This window comes from Marmota flaviventris, chromosome 14 (genome assembly GCF_047511675.1).
Source record: "Marmota flaviventris isolate mMarFla1 chromosome 14, mMarFla1.hap1, whole genome shotgun sequence".
In the NCBI taxonomy this organism is placed as follows: domain Eukaryota; kingdom Metazoa; phylum Chordata; class Mammalia; order Rodentia; family Sciuridae; genus Marmota; species Marmota flaviventris.
Window position 1 is genome coordinate 18,765,570 of NC_092511.1, and position 21,566 is coordinate 18,787,135.

Below are 21,566 nucleotides of genomic sequence, written 5' to 3' on the forward strand. Positions count from 1 at the left end.
CTGCACTACTTTAAGAGTCTTCTAAGTAATTTTCCTAGCAATATAGTATATTGCATGTATATCTTTAAAAGCCCTGGCTCAACATTTATTTGGTATTTCCCCACTGCTACCAATTCTCTGAAGTTCAAACTCATTTAAATGAAGTTAAAAATTTCTGGTCAATTCTCCCCCAATCTTCTCAGTCTTATCCTCTTACCTTCCCGTGACAGTCACATTAGATGATCTAATTCTACCCTGGGCCTTGTGAACTCTATCAGGAACCAGATACCTCTGTGTCTTTAATCTTTCAAAGTCTCGCTATAATGCCATATCTTGCACACCAGCCACCCCCTGCCCTCCTGAACAGAGGTACTCTCTATGTCCCCTGGAATACCACAGCCATTTGTACTTCTAACAGTGAATCATTCACTTCCTGCCATTTTCACAGATGGTAGTTCATCTAGCTGTCTTCTCCACTACACTGCAGCAACTGGAAGGCTTGTATCTTGATGTGTCCATCCTTGGGTCACCCACAGGGCCTAGTAGATATGAGTTTGAAACACTGTTTTAATTGAATGGCTGGATGTGCCTCAGTAGAGAACAAAGATAGAAGCCAAGGGAAACAGAAAGAACTTCAAATGCAGGTCATGCTCTCCAGAGAAAGGTATGTGTGTAAAAATAGACTGAAACAAGTGCAATGGATTTCTGTTTCAAGGGACTCAAGTTCAAGTTCAAGTCTGAGCTCAGCAGCAAGCCACCTACTAGTCTTGAGTAAGTTTTATTATGCTCAGCCTTAGTTTCTTCATCTGTCAAATGAAAAGATCAAAGCAGATGTTTCAATGGTCCCATACAGTTCTGTTATTCTGGCCTCCCAAAAATCGCTTTCTATTCTTATACCTGGCAGACTCACAATATCCAAAGTTTAAATAGGATGCTAAGGGAATAGGAATTTGTTCTTAAAAGCAGAGATGGCAAACTGGCTGGTAGGCTAGAGAAAGCTTAGTCTAGTATCACTGAGGCCTCAGAATGTTCTTGTGATACCCTTTAACCAGACCTCAGTTGTGGGCCCCAGTGGAAGCAATGCTGGTGGTAAGAGACAGGCCCCGCCATTCCCTAACCTCTGACTCTTCTCTCTGAGATTGCTACCTCACACATTAAGAGATGGTCCTATCTCAGCAGGCACTTTGGGAAACCAATCAAGAGGACTGATGCCTTCCATGGAGGACAGGCACCAAGGATTTGAGGAAGCCAGGAACCGCGGGCATGGCTGTGGGTACCTCACTAGGTGTGTGCTGAGCAAGGTATATTCTGGTCAGCTTGGAACTTAGAAAGAAAATGACTGCTTGTCTAAAAGGAGCATCTGAGCAACAGTAACTATTGGACAAAAAATGAGAGATCATGGCTATTTGGGCAAAAAGGTATTTCAGAACTGGTTATACGAGGGAGTTTCTATTAATTATAATTCTATTTTATAAACTGCTGGAAAAAATATTGCAATTTCAGGTTATATTAATAAGAGCCTAGTGTCTAATAATGGAAAGTAACAGAAACAGAGTGTTTCACTAGTTAGAAAATATCTGAAATGTTGTCTTAGTTCTGAGTTCCACATCAGCTAACAAGCGATCATCTACAAGGGATGCTCACCAGGAAGACTCAGATCTAGCTGTGGCAGGAATACAAATACTTTACCTAAAGAAGAAGAAACTCACAAATATTAGAAAGGCTCTGTTGTAGAAGTACAAATTCGGTCTACATTTCTTCAAAGAAAGGTCAGGATCATGGTGAAAGTCAAAGGAGAAATTGCCAATCTAGGTTTTTAACTCTGGGTAGGATTAGTTCACAAAGCAATGAGACTCTGTCATTAGAGATATTCATTCTCCAAACCCTCTGCACCACTCAAAACCGGGCTGGGTATTATACTGTCCCCAGAATGTCCTCCTACATAACTTAAGTATCCACCAGCTCTTGGTTTAAATGTTGTATCCTTTAGCAGGACTTCCTGACCATCAGGATAGATTGAGTCTGGGTTTTAAGTGCTCCCGAGCACTCTGTCATTTGTTTAACAAGTGTTTTCTCTAACATATTTACATTCCATGAGGACAAGGGACACCGTATTTCTCCAGCATCCAGCATGGAAACTGGCATACAGGTATCTGTGATTGAATGGTGGCTATTGATCAGGAATACCAGAAACAAAACAAAATCCTACAGTGGGCAGGAGTACAAACCACAGTACTCCTTAGGCATCTCCTAACTCTCCATTGACATGACTTTGGTGTAATCTAAGATTGACATTAGCATTTTTGGTAGTTAGAATCTCTGTCAAACTTATAGTCAATGAGCGCTCTGGGCCTTTTGCACTGATAATATTCTATACTTGTGTAATGGACATAACCCTCTGTGAAGCTTCACACTTAAAAGGAAGTCATTTTACCTAAACATTTGGCAATATTCAAAAGTTGGAAGATTATGTAGCCATTAAAAATCCTGTTTCCTCTGGCAAGATGAAGTAGACAAATATTTCTCTATTTGCTGCTAAGTATAGGCAAAAGTATTGACATTATACATAAAGCAAATTTTTAAAAACCTCTGAAAGATGGAGAGAAGGCAGCAGACAAGCTAGGAGCCCTGGGACCTGAAGAATGATATGATGGTGAGTTTTCTGGGTTTCCTTTTTGCCTCACATACCTAAGCCTTGAACAGAAGTACAACTTGAAAATGCCAAGAGGTGCAGATAAACAAAAGCCCAGTCAAAAACCTGATCTCTCTGACCAAAGGACCAGGAAAAGGGCAGTCTGGCAAGATAAAAAGACTTTACTAATCTACTCTAGCCAAATGCCTTAGAAGAAAACTGTCTCCCACCCACCACCCCAGGAAAGACTGAGCAGAAATTTTAGAACTGAAAAATAATGTAAATTCAAAGCTTAGAGATTGGGCTCAATAGCTGATAGGAGGGGACAAGGAACAATAAGTAAAGTAGGAAGTGGAATAATAAAAATGACCAAATCTGAATATCAGAGAGAAAAAATGAACAGCTCCTCCGGGACCTGTTGGACTAAAACAAAAGATAACAATCCAGGGAGGAGAGGAGAAACAGGGGGCTGAAAACGACTCAAAGAAATCATAGCCAGGCGGGTGCGGTAGCTGTGATCCCAGCTTGCAGGAGGCTGAGGCAGGAAAGTTTCATGCTCAAAACCTGGGCACCAGAGCAAGACCCCTCTCAAAAAGAAAAAATTGTTTTCACACTGGGGATTGAACCTAGGGGTGTTCTACCACTGGGCCACACCCCCAGCCCTTTTTATTTTTTGTTTTGAGAAAAGGTCTCACTATATTGTCAAGACTAGCTTTGAATTTGTGATCCTCTTGCTTCAACATCTAGTACTTGGGATCACAGGTATGCCAGTGCTACCATGCCTGCCTCAAAAACAATTTTTAAACAGAAAGAAAAAAAAGTGGCTGAGAATATTCAAATGTGGCAAAAGACAAACCTAGAGACTTAAGAAGGTTTGAAAACTCCAAATAGAATAAACTCAAAGAAATCCAGTGAATTAAATGAAAATGAAAATACAATATCTAAACATTTGTGGACACAGTTAAGGCAGTACTGAGAGGGAAACCTGTAGCACCAAATGTACCTAAAGAAAAGAAGAAAGTCTCAAATCAATAATCTAGTTTTCTACCTTAAGAACCTAGAACAAAAAAGAGCAAAATAAAACCAAAGCAAGCAGAAGAAAAGAAATAATAATGAGAAGAGCAGAAGTAAAATGGCCAAACCAGAAAAGAGCAAAGAGCCTCCTTAGGAACAATGAAGAAGCCCACCCAAAGGGAAGGGCCAGGAAACTCAGTGTGAAGCCACTTGGGACTGAAAAACAGATGAAAGTAAACCAAGTTGAGTTCTTTTGGAGAAAAAAATGCAATGACCAGTAGAGATCAAAAGACCATGCTAGAGCCGACTGTGAAAGGGGTGACATCGAAGTTCTTAAGTCCAAATGTGAATGTCATTAATACTCGCACATTCTGGATTGAGATATGAAAAGCAAATGCCCTTTGAGGTTGAAATGTCTTAGCTATTTAAATGTCTGAAACATGAGCAATAAAATTTCCTCTCCCTATTTAAGAGCATAGCATTAAAAAATCAACAGGTGTTTATTAAGTTAAGGATAAGGCCACAAATATGAGCAAAATTTACCCAATATTATTCATAATTCAAATATTGGTTGTTTTAAATAATTCTGGATCTTTCCCCAAACCCACTGACAATACTGGATAAAGTTTTCTCAAACTTTCTTACCTCGTAGAAGAAGGGATGTCCAGCCATATCAAAGATGTTGACTTTGATCTCTCTGTCTCTGACTTGTACTCTAAAACAATCAAATGAAATAATTCCAAAGATCATGATTTCTGCATTCACTTTAGTATCATTTATGTCATTTATTAATTTTAAAAGGATATCTGTGTGAAATTTGAAAGAGGCTTTCTTTGTCTCCTTCCTAATTCCAGATCATTTGTATAACAGGAGCCAGGAACCTGACAGATGACCCTACCTTCTGACTCCACCTGGAGCAAATACTCTCACCTTCACTTCATCTCAAGCCACATCCCTGAACCAACAAATATTGGCTACTGCTGTGATTTTAAGAAAAATCAATTTGTGGCCAACCCCTATCAGTATCCCCTCCTGCCCCTGCAAGAGTTCTGTTTGTATTCTTCACACTTGAATATATCCCACTCCCTTCAATCTTAAAAAAAAAAAAAATCAATTTAGGATAAGTACAACTAAGATGAAGGAAAATAAGGAGTTTTAGTTCACTTAGTAAGAGACATCTTAATTATTACTGGTTATACTTGGTTAACATGCAGCAGAATTGCAAACATTAATGATGTATGTTTAAGTTTTGAGTGATCTTCATTTGAGCAACAGCAATAGTTAATTTGTTTTCAGAAACAAATTTGAAAACAAAGAATAAAGTGAGAAACAATAATCATTCATAATAAAATTAATTAGTTAATATCATAGTATATTCTAGTCTTTTTTAAAGAAAAAACACTATTGGAAAATCATAAATGAATATTATAAATAATTCAAACATTAAGGAAAAATAGAAAGATGAACATTAAAAGTCATATCAAGCCCTATCACACAGAATAACCTTCATTAACATAGATACACAACCCAGACTTCTTTCTTTCTTTTTTTTTTTTTTAATTTTTTATTGTTGGTTGTTCAAAACATTACAAATTTCTTGACATATCATATTCCACACTTTGATTCAAGTGGGTTATGAACTCCCACCTTCACCCCATACACAGATTGCAGAATCACATCAGTTACACATCCATTGATTTACATATTGCCATACTAGTGTCTGTTGTGCTCCGCTGCCTTTCCCATCCTCCACCATCCCCCCTCCCCACCTCTCCCCTCCCCTCCCCTCCTCTCTCTCTACCCCCTCCACTGTATAACCCTGAGGGTCTCCTTCCATTTCCATGCAATTTCCCTTTTCTATCCCTTTCCCTCCCACCTCTCATCCCTGTTAAATGTTAATCTTCTTCTCCTGCTCTTCGTCCCTACTCTGATCTTAGTTACTCTCCTTATATCAAAGAAGACATTTGGCATTTGTTTTTTAGGGATTGGCTAGCTTCACTTAGCATAATCTTCTCTAATGCCATCCATTTCCCTGCAAATTCTATGATTTTGCCAGACTTCTTTCTATGCATAGATAAGATTGATAAACATAAATACCCTTATAAAAATGAAATTATGCTATTATAAAAATATATAAAATTTACTTTTTAACTGAATTTAACATAAACAAAAGAAACTTTAATGAACTAAAAGGAATTACTGAACTTTAAATATAAATGTTTCAACACAAAATTTCCTAAAAGATCCTTCTAAGTTAAGAATAGAAATTAAAAACAGTAAATAAAACAGATTGAAGTCATTACTACTCTACTCCAGCCAAGTGACTTAGAAAAAACTGTCTTCCATCCCAGCCCCATAAAGTAACCTGTTTCAGGGTTAGAATTTTGACAGGGCTGCTAGGGAACACAAGGCCCTCAGCACTCGCTCTCATTGTCCCTACACTGCCTCCTGGTTTATTTATTTATTATTATTCCCTAGTCCAAATTTATAACACTCACTTTCTGTTCTGAAACCATAATTCCTACAGTTGTTTCATGTTTTTTAAGTATATTTTAGTTGTTGTTGTACCTTTATTTTCTTTACTTATTTGTATGTGGTGCTGAGAATCGAACCCAGCGCCTCATACGTGCGAGGCAGGCACTCTACTGCTGAGCTCCAGCTGTAGCCCCCTGTTTCATATTTTATATTACCTGTATGTTTAAGTCAAACTAGCCACTAAGTGTCTTATCATGGTTTCTTTGCTCCTGAAGGCTCATAGCTTTTCATCAGTTCTAAGGTGCCTGTTTTCACTTCAACACCTGTGAAATCAGGATCCATCTTGCAAAAGAGAGAATGAGGAAAGAAAACCCTAATAGGGCTGGGCAGTAGCTCAGAGGCAGAGTGCAAAACAGTACTAGAACTTAAAGCATCGGGGGAAGATCTGGCATAGTTTATATTTTTAAAATTCTTACTGTAAAAAGATAGTAGCTGAGCAGGGATACAACCCATAAAGCCCATAAAGTCAAGAAGTAACAAAACAGTCTTTATACACTGAAACTCCAAAGAGATCAACTTAATTTGGAAGCCAGAGGAGGAAATTACTTTAGAAAATTTTATTATCTCAAGGCAGTGCTTGCTTCAGTGTGGTCTTAAAAACACCTGCCTCAAAATTACAGGAGAGGTATTAAAAATGCAGATTCCTGCATCCAACCTCAGACCCAGTGAATCAGAATCTTAGCAGTGGCCCCAGGAATCTGCTCTTTCACAAAGGCTACAAATAAATTTTAAGTACACTGAAATTAAGCTTCAAAATTAAAACAGAAAGAAGGAATGGCTATCTACAGCATCGGGCTTTCTTCTCCCAGTTGTGGTGCACATGGCTGTGCCATCTTCCTATGGCTTCCACTCTGCTGGCCAAGCTAAGATGCCTTTCCACTGAGTGGGGGAAGGCACCTGCTCCACTTGGGCCAATCAAATCCTTCCCTGAGACTTCCCCCACATGGAACTGGGGATAGAACCCAGGGAGTCATCATGTCTTTTCAGTAACACACTAGATGTCATGCATGCTCGGTGAGCACTCCACCACTAGGTACACCTCCAGCCCTCTCCTCTGAGATTTTTAAACTTGGGATATTAATTTTAGTTCTTCTGTAAAAATAAAATTAAATATGTGAGCTTCAGAGCCACTGGCAGCTGTGTACAAGCCACACACTTAAAAGACTAAAGCGAGAGAGAGAGAGAGAGAGAGAGAGAGAGAGAGAGATGGATGTAGTAAAATGATCTGTCTAAATTCTGTCTCTGGTTCCAGCCTCCCCTGAGGCCTCACTGTGTCATCCTTATAACTGGAATATGTGAATTGACTAATACTCTTTTCTTTCAGGTTTTGCTTGAGTTGGTTTCTGCCTGACTCATCATGAGACAACCATCTTTTCCAAAAGAAATTTCAGTAAAAAACAGAAGTTTGTCAAATAAACTGCAATTCTCTGGCACAATATGGTAATTTCCATTTCTTAGATAAGTAAACTAGTAAATTATATGGATTAAATACAAAGTCACCATAGCACATGCCTGTAATCTTAGCAGCTTGGGAGGCTGAGGCAGGAGCATCATAAGTTCAAAGCCAGCCTCAGAACTTATTTGAGACCTTATTTCTAAAAAAAAATGCTGGGGATGTGGCTCAGTGGCTAAGTGCCCCTGGGTTCAATTCCTGGTAGCAAAATAGAACAAAACAAAGCTGCCTTAAACAGGGTATCTTATATCACTGATGAAATCCTGTGCCCTTAAGTAGGGAAGGGAAAAGTAAACTAGGAAAAAAAAATGTGGATTTCAAATGAAAAGCTTCATACATTTCATAGCTAAGTGCTATGACTTTCATTCTTTAAAGAAAACTTGCAGAAATACCCTCTGCTGCTGCCAGGTGATAAATGGTGATGTAACAAACTTACAGAGCTCTTACTTGAGCTACTATACAGACACGAAGGTGTGTAATTATGCACCTAAACTCAACTCTGCCATTCACGTAATCAACATTTTGCTATACATATATACCCCACGGTTTTTGTCTGCCTTTTTGAATACTGCCTTCATATTCTAATCTGAAGATTTTCTCTTTAGATGTATCCTTTATGTATAATAAATAATTATTGAGCACCTACTAGGTATACACACTGCATCAGGCACTTGGAGAGAACTTACACTAATAACCTCTTCCTCAGGCATTTATAATTTAAGAGGCATTAAAAATATACAGATAATAATAACAAAAAGCAATTTAGGGCAAGGACCATAAATAGCACAGAGAACTTTAAGATGTCTCAGTTGCAAAAAGATCATGACCTATAAAGGAGGGTTCAGAAGATCTCATGGGAACAGGGTTTTTTATACTTAGGGGACAGTATGGTAACGTCACAGAGGCAGGAAGGCACGAGGGCCGCACTTGAGTGCGGGCGAAGAGTCAAGTGTGGGATCGTGCCTTCTACCCCAATTCTATTCCGTGTCTCTCCTGCTAACTTAATCCTTTCTCCTCAAACTCAACCCACTCTTTGATTTACCTCCAAATAAATCCTTACACATAATTTTCCACATACGTAGATGTTTTTTAGAATATTTCAAAACATTTAAAAACACACCGGCTGACAGGACCAGCTTGTGTAGAGACATGTTTCCTGAAAAGCTGCACCTGCCAGTTAGGCTCTGTGATGACTTGCTTGTCACTGTCTGTCCTCCCCCTACTGTGTCCCAAGGCTGTGGGACACAGTGTGCTTGACATGGTGGCTCTATGAAGGAATGACTGATTGCCTCATGGATGTAAAGATCTTAGTGCTATCTTTCCCAATGTATCTTCAACGTCTCTATTGTAAGAATATCTGCATCAATGCATTCATGCAAATATAGATCATTTTGGGAAGAGTTCCAGATTTCTGTGTAAATTACAAGCCCAGGGAAACAATATACTTACTTGGTGACTCCATAGTCAATTCCAATTGTTGCAAGGTATTTAGACACAAATCTTTTCTCACAGTATCGCTTTATAATACAGCTCTAAAAAGGTAAAAATATATAAATCTTGTAAATACACACTAGGAAAATATACAAAGTAAGCACATTTCTTCATTATAGTTTCTTTATTCACCACTATGAAAGTGTTTTCAAAAGCCAAAACTATTCCTGAAACATGCCAAAATCAAAGAGTTTAAAGAAAATTTATTTTAAAATTCTTGTCTTAATACTAAATATGGGTATGTTTTCAGTTTTGCTCTCACTCCTGTGCTCTTTTCTTTTGAAGATCTTTTCAATTCCACCACAATATCTATGTCCGCCTCGACTTCTTTCCCAAGAGCAGATCCACATCTCCAGTTTCTATAAAACTGGTTTCTACTTAGATGTCCTGCTGTTCATTCAAATTCAACATGTCCCAAATTCAGCAAGTTCACATAAAAGCAGCTCATCCTGCTGACATTTTAATAATGTCCCTATTCTCCCAGTCACAAAGAATCAAAACATTAAAGTCAGATTTGATTCTGGGCCTTTCTTAATCTTTTGAATGGATCTTCCATCTTTCTTTTCATTCCTATTCCCATTGGTATGGTTTTGGTCCTCATCATCTGCCGATAGGAAATTCGTTACTGGTCTCTCTACCCCCTTTCCCTCCCAACTTCAGTCGATACCGCACGCTACTGACACCATTTCACTTCTCTAATTCAAAAACCTTCAGTGGCTTCTCACTGTGAAAAGAGTTTGACTTCACATTCTCTTGTCCTTTATTCAAGGTCCTCTAGAATCTGGCCCTCATCTGTTTTCTGTGTTTAAATCCTTCCATATAAATTCTGCATTTCTGCAAAACTCCCAGGACCCAACTTCCTGACTTTTGTTAGTTCTTTTCCCTTCACTTTGTAATGAGCTTTCTCCCCTTCATCCCAAATCTTACTCATCCTTTAAGGCCCAGATCAAATTCCGAGCACCCTGGTGTGACTGAATTCCCCTTTATACATGCACACGGAGCATCTGAACTCCTCTGCTCTTTACATTTCTATTATTACAGATGTACACATGTGGCCTCTCGCACATGCCAGCAGCCATACATGGCCACGCACTGTGACCTAGCTTCTCAGGGTGGCTGTTTACCTCCTCTCTTCAGCTAGGCACTGAACTACTCGAGGCAGGCATCATCCTTCTATCTTTTGCAGAAACTAGCTCTTTGCCTTTCACAGAGGCTTAAAAACCACCAAATGAATATAAGCAAGCATCAATTATCCTAGAATAGCTTGGACTATTTCTGATTATGAATGGTTAATTTACAATGTAAATTTCCTTATGAACTGAAGGAAAAATTTCTTTGAGGGGGTTACTGCTAAGAAGCTATACTTTTTTTCTTCTTCTTCTTCTTTTGCAATGCTGGGAATGGAGACCCAGGCCTCATGCGTGCTAGAAAGTGCTCCACACTGAGTCACATTCCCAGCCCCAAGGATACACTATTTAAAATGCTTTATAGCTTGTAGGTACTTCTCAAATGTTTTCTCTCACAAGAGCCTAGAAAAATAAATAAAGCCTTAAAAAATTATTCATGAGCTTCAGAGACCAGAAAATCCTTTAACACTAGTCTGTTAACTAAACTGTTTATAAAGTTACACACTTAAATAACAATATTAATAATCATTCCTATAATGCAAAGAGATAGGGTCCTGTTCCTTAGGATCTTACAAGCTAAGTTAGATAACATAAATACAGGGGGAATAGATAAAATTAAATAAATACAAAACAAAACTAAATATTAACTGTGCAGCCAAACTGATTTACTTGAATAAGTTTCCCCAAAATAGCATATCGAAATCGAATAGTGACAGGTTCAAATGATAACATATGGTATTAATCAACAAAATAAAAGCATAAATGAAGCTTTTATGCTGTGATAACACAGAGACAGTGATCTGACAGAATTAAAAACAAAATAATCTTCTTAATCTATACAAAAAAGTATATATTCACTCATTAGACAAATAATGAGTTTATGACCACCTGTGCTGGATATGGAGTTAGGTGCTGGGATGTGAAGACAGGATCAAGTTTCTACCTGTAAGGAGCTTGCAGTGTTCTGTAAACAGGTAGCAGTAAATAATTATACAAGTAAGCTTTTAAATTACAGTTGTCTTAAGTGCCATAAGAATTCTGGGATGTTATAAGATAATGTAATGAGAACCTAACATTTTACTTTCCAATGTACTAAAAATGGCACTTATATCTGAGTAAGATTAAAAACATTTCCCCTCTCACATAAAAGTTTGTAATATAAACTTGTATGTTCACATTATCATTATTTACAGTACCTGAAAAGTTAAAAAAAAAAAAAAAACCCAAAGGGATAAATAAACTGTGCTATATCCACACAAGGAAATACTTTTTTTCTCTGTTTAAATCCTTCCTGAAGACAGGAAGTATTGACACATGCTACCACACAGATGAGCCTTGTCAATGACATGCTGAGTAAAAGAAGCTTGTCATAAAGGACCACTGTTGATTCCATTTATGAGAAAGTTCAGAACAGGCAAATCCATGTAAGCAGGAAGAACATGAGTGGTGGCCTCAGCTTGGGAGTCAGGGGTAATGGGGTGGACTGTTAATTGCTATGTGGTTTTTATAGGGAATGATGAAAATGTTTACAATTGATTGTAATAATAGCTGCATAACTTTGTGAATATATACTTCGCTTTTTAATTAATTTTTTAAAAAATTCTTTAATGGTACTGGGAATTGAACCCAGGAGTGCCCTACCACTAAACTGCATCCCAGATCTTTTAATTTTTTTATTTTGAGATAGGGTCTCACTAAGTTGCTCAGGCTGGCCTTGAACTTTCGATCTTCCTGCTTCAGCCTTGGTAGTAGCTAGGATTATAAACTTGTGCCACCACGCCCAGCCCACTGTACACTTTAAATAAGTGAATTGTACATTAATTGTAGCTCAGTGATATAATAAAGCTTTACATTTTTCTTAATTGTTTAATCTTTTGGGAAGAAAAGAAGGATTCCTAAGGGCCTAATCCTCTCTGAGGGAAACTTGAGATTTCTCTGTGATCTTTGTTTATATCCAATTCAACTTCCTACATTGGCAGGCAACTACTCCCAAACCACAGGCCACTTCTCAATGTTTTTTAGGATCTTGTTTCCTAACATGCTAACATCTGTGACCTCATCTCTTTTCTCATACCATGTTAATTCTGAGGTAATATATTAAGAAATAATAATAATCTGACATGGTTACAGCCTGATTCAACCTATTAAGCATGTTTTGCAAAACTGCCCAAGTTTTACCTGAATAGAAAACCAAAATCTAGGGCAGAAGTTTGAGTTTTAACCCCACAAATGCTCTATCTAAAGTTTTTGAGATAAATCTCTAAGGCTGGAGATGACATTCCCAGTGGGGCAGAACACTTGATATGAAATGTATACATTTTCTATTTCTCTCTCACAACTGTGTTCAAGATCTAATGAGACTTTAGCAGAAACACAGCTAGTCGTGTAATGAGACTTCAGCAGAAACACAGCTAGTCATGATCCACAAAAACAGGCTCAGAGGGCATATATGCTTATTATAAAAAAATCCAAATAGTATAGAAATGTTTAAGGAAGATTGGGGGCTGGGGTTGTGGCTCAGTGGTAGAGTGCTTGCCTAGCATGGGTGAGGCCCTGGGTTCAATCCTCAGCACCACATAAAAATAAATAAATTAATTAAAGATATTCTATCAAAAAAAAAAAAAACACCTCTTAAGGGACTGGGATTGTGGCTCAGCAGTAGACAGCTTGCCTAGCACATTTGCGGACCTGGGTTGGATCCTCAGCATCACATAAACAAAAATAAAATAAAATAAAGGTATTGTGTCCAACTGCAATTAAAAAATAAATATTAAAAAAAGCTCTCAAAACCCACTACTCTGAGATATGATCAAAAACATGTTGGTAACTACCTTTTCCAACATTTCTTTTTGTTTTTGAGATGGGGTCTTTCTTTGTAGCCCAGGCTGACCCTGAACTCCTGGGCTCAAGTGATCCTCCTGCCTTAGCTTCCTAAGTAGCTGGGTGTGTGCCACACACGTGGCTCAAACACTTTATGTGCTAGCTTAAACCATATTAAACTGCCATTTTTAAAAATATATATATATTTTTAAATTGTTGATGGACCTTTATTTTATTCATTTACTTATATGCAGTGCTGAGAATCGAACCCAGTGACTCACCCATGTGAGGCAAGTACTCTATCACTGAGCCACAAGCCCAGCCCTAAATTGCCATTTTTAAGGTTAAAAAAAAATTCAAATGTCTGCAACTTCATAAGATTCGACCTATTACAGGTATATATTTTATTTTCATGGATGGGAACATATCATATAAACTGTTTTATGGACACCCCCACTCCCTTCAGTCTTTTGTTTATTTCTTCTCAAATTCTCTATTCCACTTCCCAAGATAACAAACTTTCAAATCTTTCTCCTTGGTCTTAAAACCTTGGTTGGCTCAGGACTTCTGGAAAGAAAAGTCACTGTTATCCACATAGAATATGAAAAAAAATAGTAAGATACCCCAGTTGCTGTGGGAGGTCACCTTTTGACTTCGGGGAATCAGCATTAAGATAAAGCCAGCAATGCTGTTGGCACAAGGATGAGAGTGGCCTGGGCCCCTAATGGTACTGAGTCTGTGTATCAACTCACTCTGAAGCTTGCCCTATTTCTAGATTTCCAATTATGGTAAGTAAATATTTGCCTTGGGTTCCTCTTACTTGCAGTAAAAAAATACCCACATTATACAGTACTGCATATATTCTGCAGTTTGTTTTTCTGTCTTAAGAAGAATAAACTATGGTAATCTCTCCACGTTAAATGACATAGTTCCAACTCACTTTTTTCATGATTGCATAATAATCCATGATATACAGTATTTAATAAAAAATTCACTGCTTTCAGTCTTTTTCTCTGCTATAATATTACAAAAAATGCTTTGTGTATACATGTGCTTTAAAAGGGGCACTTTAATTTCTGTGGAATAGATTTGCAGAAGTAGAACTGCTGGGTTGAAGAACGCTTCTTTTATTTTAGTAGCTACTGCCAATTGCTCTTCAAAAGGTTTCTTTCTTTCTTTTAAATATTTTTAGTTGTAGATGGACACAATATCTTTATTTATTTATTTTTATGTGGTGCTGAGAATCAAACCCAGTGCCTCAAATGTGCTAGGCAAACTCTCTACCACTGAGCTATAGCCCCAGCCCCAAAAGGTTTATTTCTAAAAGTAGTATGCAGGTACCCTCTTCTCCTGCCAGTTTAGATGCTACCATCCATTAACGACTGCCAAACTGGTTAGTGACAAGTAATGTCATTGTTACTTTAATGTGCATTTTGCTGACTAAAAATGAAGCTGTGTATCTTTCATGTACTTATTGAATGTTTGGATTTCCTCTTCTGTGTATTGTCCAGTTCATAGTCCCTTTCCATGTTTCTATGGGGTTATGCATTTTTTCCTTATCGATTTTTCTGGTTTGGGACATTATATATAATTAGCTTTTTGTGTGACATATGAGTTACAAATATATGCCCTAGGATGTTGTCTTTTAACTTTTTAATAGGTATTATTATTTTGCTTTTATTATTTATATGTAATACTATATTATTATTCATATTTACAGTACTAAATACAAAAAATTATATTAAATTTATGTAGTATTTTCTAATCATACTTTTAATCTCTCTCGCTCTCTTTCCTTTGGTAGTGGGGGTTGAACCCAGAGGTACTTTACCGCTGAGCCACATTCCCAGCCCTTTTTGTTTTTAATTTGGAGACAGGGTCTCACTAAGTTGCTTAGGGTCTCACTAAATTGCTAAGGCTGGCCTTGAACTTGCAATCTTCCTGCCTCAGTCTCCCAAGTCCACTGGTTTTACAGTTGTACACCATGGTATCCGCTCTTTCAATTTTTTTTTTTTTAATGGTTTCTGAGTTTACTTTCTCGGCTGTAAAGATTTCCCTGAGGTTGTACGTATTCTCACATTTTCTTCTGAAAATTTTATTGTTTTGAAATATTTAAACCATAAGTTCACTGTAGTTTACTTTTGTATTTAGTGAAGATAACACTTTTAACATTTTCCATCTATTTCTGAACTTTCTGTTCTGGTCCACTTATCTGGTTTGTCTTGATTATGCTAATACATGCTTTCTTCATTAGCTTTAGACTATATCAACTGTCTAAGAAAACTCCCCTCTTTCTACTGTCCAGCCCCATTTTTTTCTTTCTCATATTTTGATTAGTTTTTTTCTTATGAATTTTAGGATAATTCTCCTAAAAAATAATCCCCTTTTTAAAAAAAGGCCCAGGGGCTGGGGATGTAGCTCAGTGGTGGAGCTACATGTTTGCATGTGTGAGGCACTGGGTTCAATGCTTAGCACCACATAAAAATAAATAAATAAAATAAAAGTCCATCAACAACTACAACTAAAAATATCTAAAAAAATTAAAACTTAAAAAATAATTTTTAAAAAGGCCCAATAACTTGCTAATATTTTAATTGGAACTGCATTAAATTTACGTACTAAATTTAGAAGAACTGGTAGTATAATATGGTCTTCCCAAAAAAGAACATGGTTTCCCATGGTTCAGATCTTAATTTTTTCCTGTAAGTACTATATATTTCTTGTTACATATGTTGTTACTGATGTTTTAGGTTTTATTATTGTAAACAGAATATCTTTTTCTACTTTTAGATTTAATTGCTAATATAGATAACTTATTTTTATGTATTTTTTTATATCTAGTCACCTTACCACACTCTCTAATTAACTAAATCAGGTTAAAGGCTTAATTGGATAGTCTAGATATAAAATATAATCAGCAAAAAGATTATTTACTTATATCTCTCTATTTCCCCCCCAGTACTGAGGATTGAGCCCTAGGACCTTGTGCATGCTAGGCGAATGCTCTACTACTGAGCTATACCCCAGCCCTCTCTTTGATTATTTATACTGCCTATTTCATTTTCTCATTATATCTCTAGAAACTCTAAAATGGTGTTCAATAATAAGGATAACTGCAAGTATTCTCTTTTGTATCTTTTTAATGGAAATTGCCTTAGTATTTTACCAATTTACATGATGTTTGTTGGTGGTTAATAACAAATATTCTTTATCATATTTTAAAAGGTTTCATTTTATTCTGATTTTAAGGATTATTTATCAGAACCAACTACTGGTTATATAAAATATTTCTACCCTACTGAAAGTATCATAACAGCTTTCCTCTACTGATTTGTTGATGAAGCAAATTATATTTTTCTTTTTCTTTTAAATAATTTTTTAGTTGTAGATGGACACAGTACCTTTAGTAATTTATTTTTATGTGGTGCTGAGGATTGAACCCAGTGCCTCACACATGCTAGGCAAACACTCTACTACTGAGCCACAAACCCACCCCCTTAAGTTCTTGATATTGAACCATGTTTGCAGTCTTGGGATAAACCTTGTCAATATGAATGGTTTTTGATATATTGTTGAATTCTATTTGTTGATACTTAGAAATATTGTATTTTTATGTGCATGTGATACAATATCAAGTTTTGCTAAAATTACTATAACTTCATATAATAAATTGGGTGCTAATTATTTTTTTTGCTCTGGAATTACTTAAATAATTAAAATTATATGTTTTTTAAAGCTTAAATAAAGCTCATCTGTGAAACCATCTGATACCTCTTTTTGGATGGTAAATCTTTAACTTTTAAATTTCTTCTGAAAAGAGATTGGATTTTCTACTTTGTAATTTTTGAAATTTGTACTTTGCCAGGAAATCCTCCATTTTCAAATGTAATCACATAGAATTGTACACAGTATTCTCTGATCGTTCTTTTAGTCTCTTCCAGTATAAATTTTGCAATATTTTTTTGCTTTCTCTATTTTTCTTAAGAAGATTTTAAGACATTTTTCATTTTCATTAGTCTTTCTAAATAATTCTTTCAGTTAATTTTGTGTTTTTTCTCCTGATGTCTTAAGTATTAAGTTTCTCTAGTTTTAATTGAGCATTAATTCACAAACTATAAAATTCACATTTTTTAAAAGAATTTAACCTTTATTTTTATTTACTTATTTGTATGTGGTACTAAGGATTGAACCCAGTTCCTCACCTGTGCTAGGCAAGTGCTCTATCACTGAGCCACAACCTCAGCCCCCAAATTTGCATTTTTTAATGTATACAGTTTGGTGGTTTTTAGTATACTCACAAAGTTGTGAAACCCTAAGTTCCTTCAGTTTTTCTCTTCCTTAGAAATGAGTAAGACATTGTAGTGCTTTTACTATTGCTTTAGTCTTATCCTTAAGGTTTTGACTTGGAGTCTCTCTTTTTCATTGCTTTTCAGTTACTTTTTCTTTTGTTTTGATTTGCTTTCTGATTGAAGGATTGTTTATAGGGTATATCTTGATTTTTCAAAAAAAATTTAGTTGTAGATGGACATAATATCTTTATTTATTCATTTATTTTTATGTGGTGCTGAGGATCAAACCTAGTGCCTCACATATGTGAGGCAAGCACTCTCCTGAGCTACAGCCCCAGCCCTTGATTTTTATCTTTAAAATTATTTACCTGTTTATATTTCTCTATTTTCCAAATTCTTAAAAGCAGGTATGTACTACTTTTATAACTAAGACAAAATAATAAATTTTTAAAAAGTTATACTTAAATTTTTAATCCATTTAAAATTTATTTTGAGAAAGAAATGCAGTAGGAATCCACCCCACCCCAAATAATAGCCAGTTGTTCCAACAGTACTTATTAAATGGACTCTACTTTTTCATGATCGTACAATATAGTAAACATAAACTGAATTTCCTTTTGTGTTTGAGTGTATTTCTGAACTCTATTCTGTTCCACTTATGTATCAATATTTCCTTTCTGGTTCCAACAGGAAAAGTTTGGCAACTTTAATATGTTTAAAAATATCTAGTAGAGTTATTCTCTCATATCTATTTTCATAATTTTCTTGGTTATTCTCATGTTTAATTTTTCATAAGAGCTTTAGTGACTTTTTAAAATTATTATTTTTTTAGTTGTAGAGGGACACAATATCTTTATTTTTATTTGTTTTATTTTTATGTGGTGCTGGGGATGGAACCCAGGGTCTCACGCATGCAAGGCAAGCACTCTACCAAGGAGCCAACCCAAGCTTTGGTAACTTTTTATGATGTTCTGAAACTTCACTGATGATTTAACTGTAATTGAGCAACTTTTGTAGATTATTTTAAATAACAATACACTATATATTGAGTAGCCTATCTAAGGGAAAAGTGTATCTTTCCATTTGCAAAAGTAATTTTATGTCCCTTTGTAGAGTTTGGATAATTCTTTCATGTAGGTCCTACCTATTCTTAAGTTTAGACCTAGGCATTTTATTTCAGTTGTTATTGCAAATACATATTTCTTTCTCTTGTCTAGTTGCATTGGCTAAGAAATCTAGGAAAATGTTAAATAAATGTTGTTACACTGGGCATTTGGGGATGCTTCTAATATTGCACCATTAGGCATAGTAAAATTACCAAAGTGACATATGCTCACTTAGGCAGTTTAGTACATACCCTAGAGGTTTTTCTCTTCTTTTTAACACCTGGCACATAGTTAACATTCAACAAATGTTGACTCTCAGTAAGTGCTGTTAATACTTATGTACACAGAGACACATAAGTAGTACAGGATCATGCTAAATAGAAAAAAAAAAAAAAAAAAAAAAACAAAACTAATAAACATTCCCTGAGCATCTCCTGCAAATTACTCTCCTTAGTAACTTCTGCATTTAGAACCTAGTTCTCCAGTTGACTTTGACAACATTCAGTGATGGAAAGAGCACCGCAGTGGGAAAATGTCACTCGGGTTCCAATCCCATGCCACTGATTTGATGACCTTGGGTGGTTCTTAACCAACAGCTTCCACTTAACCAGGAGAGACAATTTGGGAGAAGAGGGACAGAATTCATTTAGGGAAAGGCGTGTGATCACCACTGTTTCTCCCTCTCCCATACAATGGCGAGTTTAAGTCTAACACTCAGCAGACAGCAGAGAGAAAGGCGGTGGAACTGAGGCATCTTTGGGAGAATAGACGTGATGACCGGAAATTAAAAACAAGTCGGGATCCTTACCACCCAGTGCATCTGTGAAAATCTGGGTTCGATTATGCTCGTTTATGATGGGAAGGTAGATTCCGGGTGCACCCCACTAAGTTCCATCGGCTCCCAAGAACTTTTATTCTCCACCTCCAGGTGCTGGACCGGTCACCCAGAACGCTGGTCTGGAACCTGAGCAGACCAGCCGACATTAACACCCAGGCCTCCTGACGCTCTTTGGCGTACACTGAAGGGTTAGAGGCCACCCCAGACACCTTTAGGGAGAGTGACGTCGGTGAAGGAGGGGACGATCTAAAGGTCAAAAAGGTCACGATAGTTTTCCTCGCGGGGCCGGCGCTTCTCGAGAGCGCTGGGCCTGCTCGGGGGCGGGGAAGAGGATGGGCCCCAGGCTGTTGAGTGGCCGCCCTCCCAGCCAATGAGAACGTCGCCCCGCTCGCCGCGGTCCCGCCCCTCCCGGAGCCCAGTACTCACTTTCCCCACTTCGGCGTTGCCCATGGAGATGACTTTGATGCGGAGGGACTTGCCAGGCTCCTTCCGCTTCGGCATGTTGGCCTCCATTGCCCAGGCTCTCTCGGGGCCGCCTGAGTCTCTCCTCGTGCGCCAAGCTGGCCCGTCCCTCAGGCCTCGTCGCCCAATGGCGGAGCCGCTGCTCTCGTCACCGGCCGGGCTCCACTGCTCGCCATCTCCGCCGCTGCCTGGCAGCAGGCGCGGGCGGTTGGGAGGCAGGGAGCCGGGGGAGGGAGAGGGGAGTCTCGCGATGCTGGAGCGCGGCGGCTGACGTCATCGCCAGGCCCCGGAGACGCGGCTCCTGTCACCCGGTTTCTGGCTCCGGCGACCGTGCCGAGCCGGCTCCCTTGACGGGAGGGCGGCGTCGTGGGGCGTCTGGGTTTACACTGCGGGAGAGCGCGGCCTTGTTTTCAGGGCGCCAGGACAGGAGGCATTGGTTGCTTTCGCACCTCGCGGTAGAGATCTTTGATGGTTAGGGGAGATGCTCAGTGTCAGTTCAAGGCCCAGCCACGCCATAAATTCCAAGCAGACCTCGGCTTCTTCTTCTTCTTCTTTTTTTTTTTTTTTTTTTTTGCTCGGGGGAGTTGTGCCTTCCAGGGTTCTTCTCTACCTGAGTCTCTCTGCTATTACCTTTCCTCCTCCAATACAGTTAGTTGTTCCTCGGTATCTGCTGGGGATTGATTCCAAGACCCCCCTTGGAGCATCCCCTACCAGGGATGCTCCTGTCCCTTATATAATCGGCATAGTATTTGCACATAACCTGCGCACAGCTTCATGTATACTTTAAAATGTCTCTAGATTACCTATAATATCATATACAAGGTAAATGCAAAATAAATAGTTGTCACACTGTATTGTTTAGGGAATAGGAATAAGAAAATTTCTATTTCTGTACATGTTCAGCAAAACGTTTTGCTTCCCACCCCCTTAATGTTTTTGAACTATTGGTTGAATCCGCAGACACAGAAACTGCAGATACACAGGGCCCACTGTGTTATTTTCCCTGCTCCAACATCCTGAGAGGCAGAGGTCAGGAGTTGGGCAGCTGGGGAAGTCAGAGCTCTGGTTCTGGAAGAAGAACTAGGCAAGACAGAACTCTGAATCTGAATTTTTTAAAAATGGAGTTGCCCATTTGGAGTCAAGGCGAAGGTTTTTGTTTATTCTTTGCTCCTGTGTTACATAGCTCTGCAACCTGATTAGTCGACTCTGCAAGAGGAAAGCTCAGACTAGATGCTTCTTCTGTTCTTGTCTAACTCAGCAAGGTGTGCAGTTGTGGCTATAAACTCCTTCATGTTCCCCTCTGCCTGCACTCACATCCAAACAGCCTCGAATTCCTTTCTTACCTTTCCCTTAGCTGAAGAGTCAAGGTAGAAGAAAAATGAATTCTTAGATAACCACTTTTCTCAGTTCTTGGGATAAGAAAAGCAACTATTTGAAAAAAAAGCCAGCCTGACAAGGAATAGCAAAAAAATAAAAATAAAAAATAAAAAAAATAAAATGAGTCAGTAGCTTCAGTTACAAAAGATAAATAGAACTTGACATATGATTATTTAATGCCCTGGATAAGAATGGTTGTCAATATTCCAGCAAATTACCAAGGCAAAGGTGGCATTGCTCTTGTTCTAACATAGCCTTCAACATCTTAAATATATTTGTGGGAAGACAGTGAATAAAGGCTCAGAATATCATACTATTTACTTTTAAATCAGATTTTCAAATATTTCAATTTTAAACATTAAATGCTTTTCCTATGAAAAGCTTTTTATGGATTGTTTGCATAATCAAACCAACTTTGTTCAATGAAACATCTAGAACTCTTT

The 21,566-nt window shown here is 37.7% G+C and overlaps 1 protein-coding gene across 4 annotated transcripts in view; it reads right to left on the reverse strand.

Moving 5' to 3' along the window:
* Dnajc27 (DnaJ heat shock protein family (Hsp40) member C27) overlaps positions 1-19,954 on the reverse strand; it is a 35,989-nt gene extending 16,035 nt beyond the window's left edge. For 3 of the 4 annotated variants that reach the window (XM_071601397.1, XM_027933508.2, XM_071601398.1), the window contains exons 1-3: positions 19,711-19,954; positions 9,063-9,145; positions 4,271-4,340 (exon numbers count right to left, since the gene is read on the reverse strand). In XM_071601397.1, the coding sequence (XP_071457498.1) occupies positions 4,271-4,340; positions 9,063-9,145; positions 19,711-19,797 (240 nt within the window). In that variant the 5' untranslated portion in view covers positions 19,798-19,954. Of the gene's footprint in view, positions 1-4,270; positions 4,341-9,062; positions 9,146-19,254; positions 19,486-19,710 lie in introns of those variants that run through there. The other variant, XM_071601396.1, reaches the window with a different exon arrangement.
* Between the last annotated feature and the right edge of the window lie 1,612 nt (positions 19,955-21,566).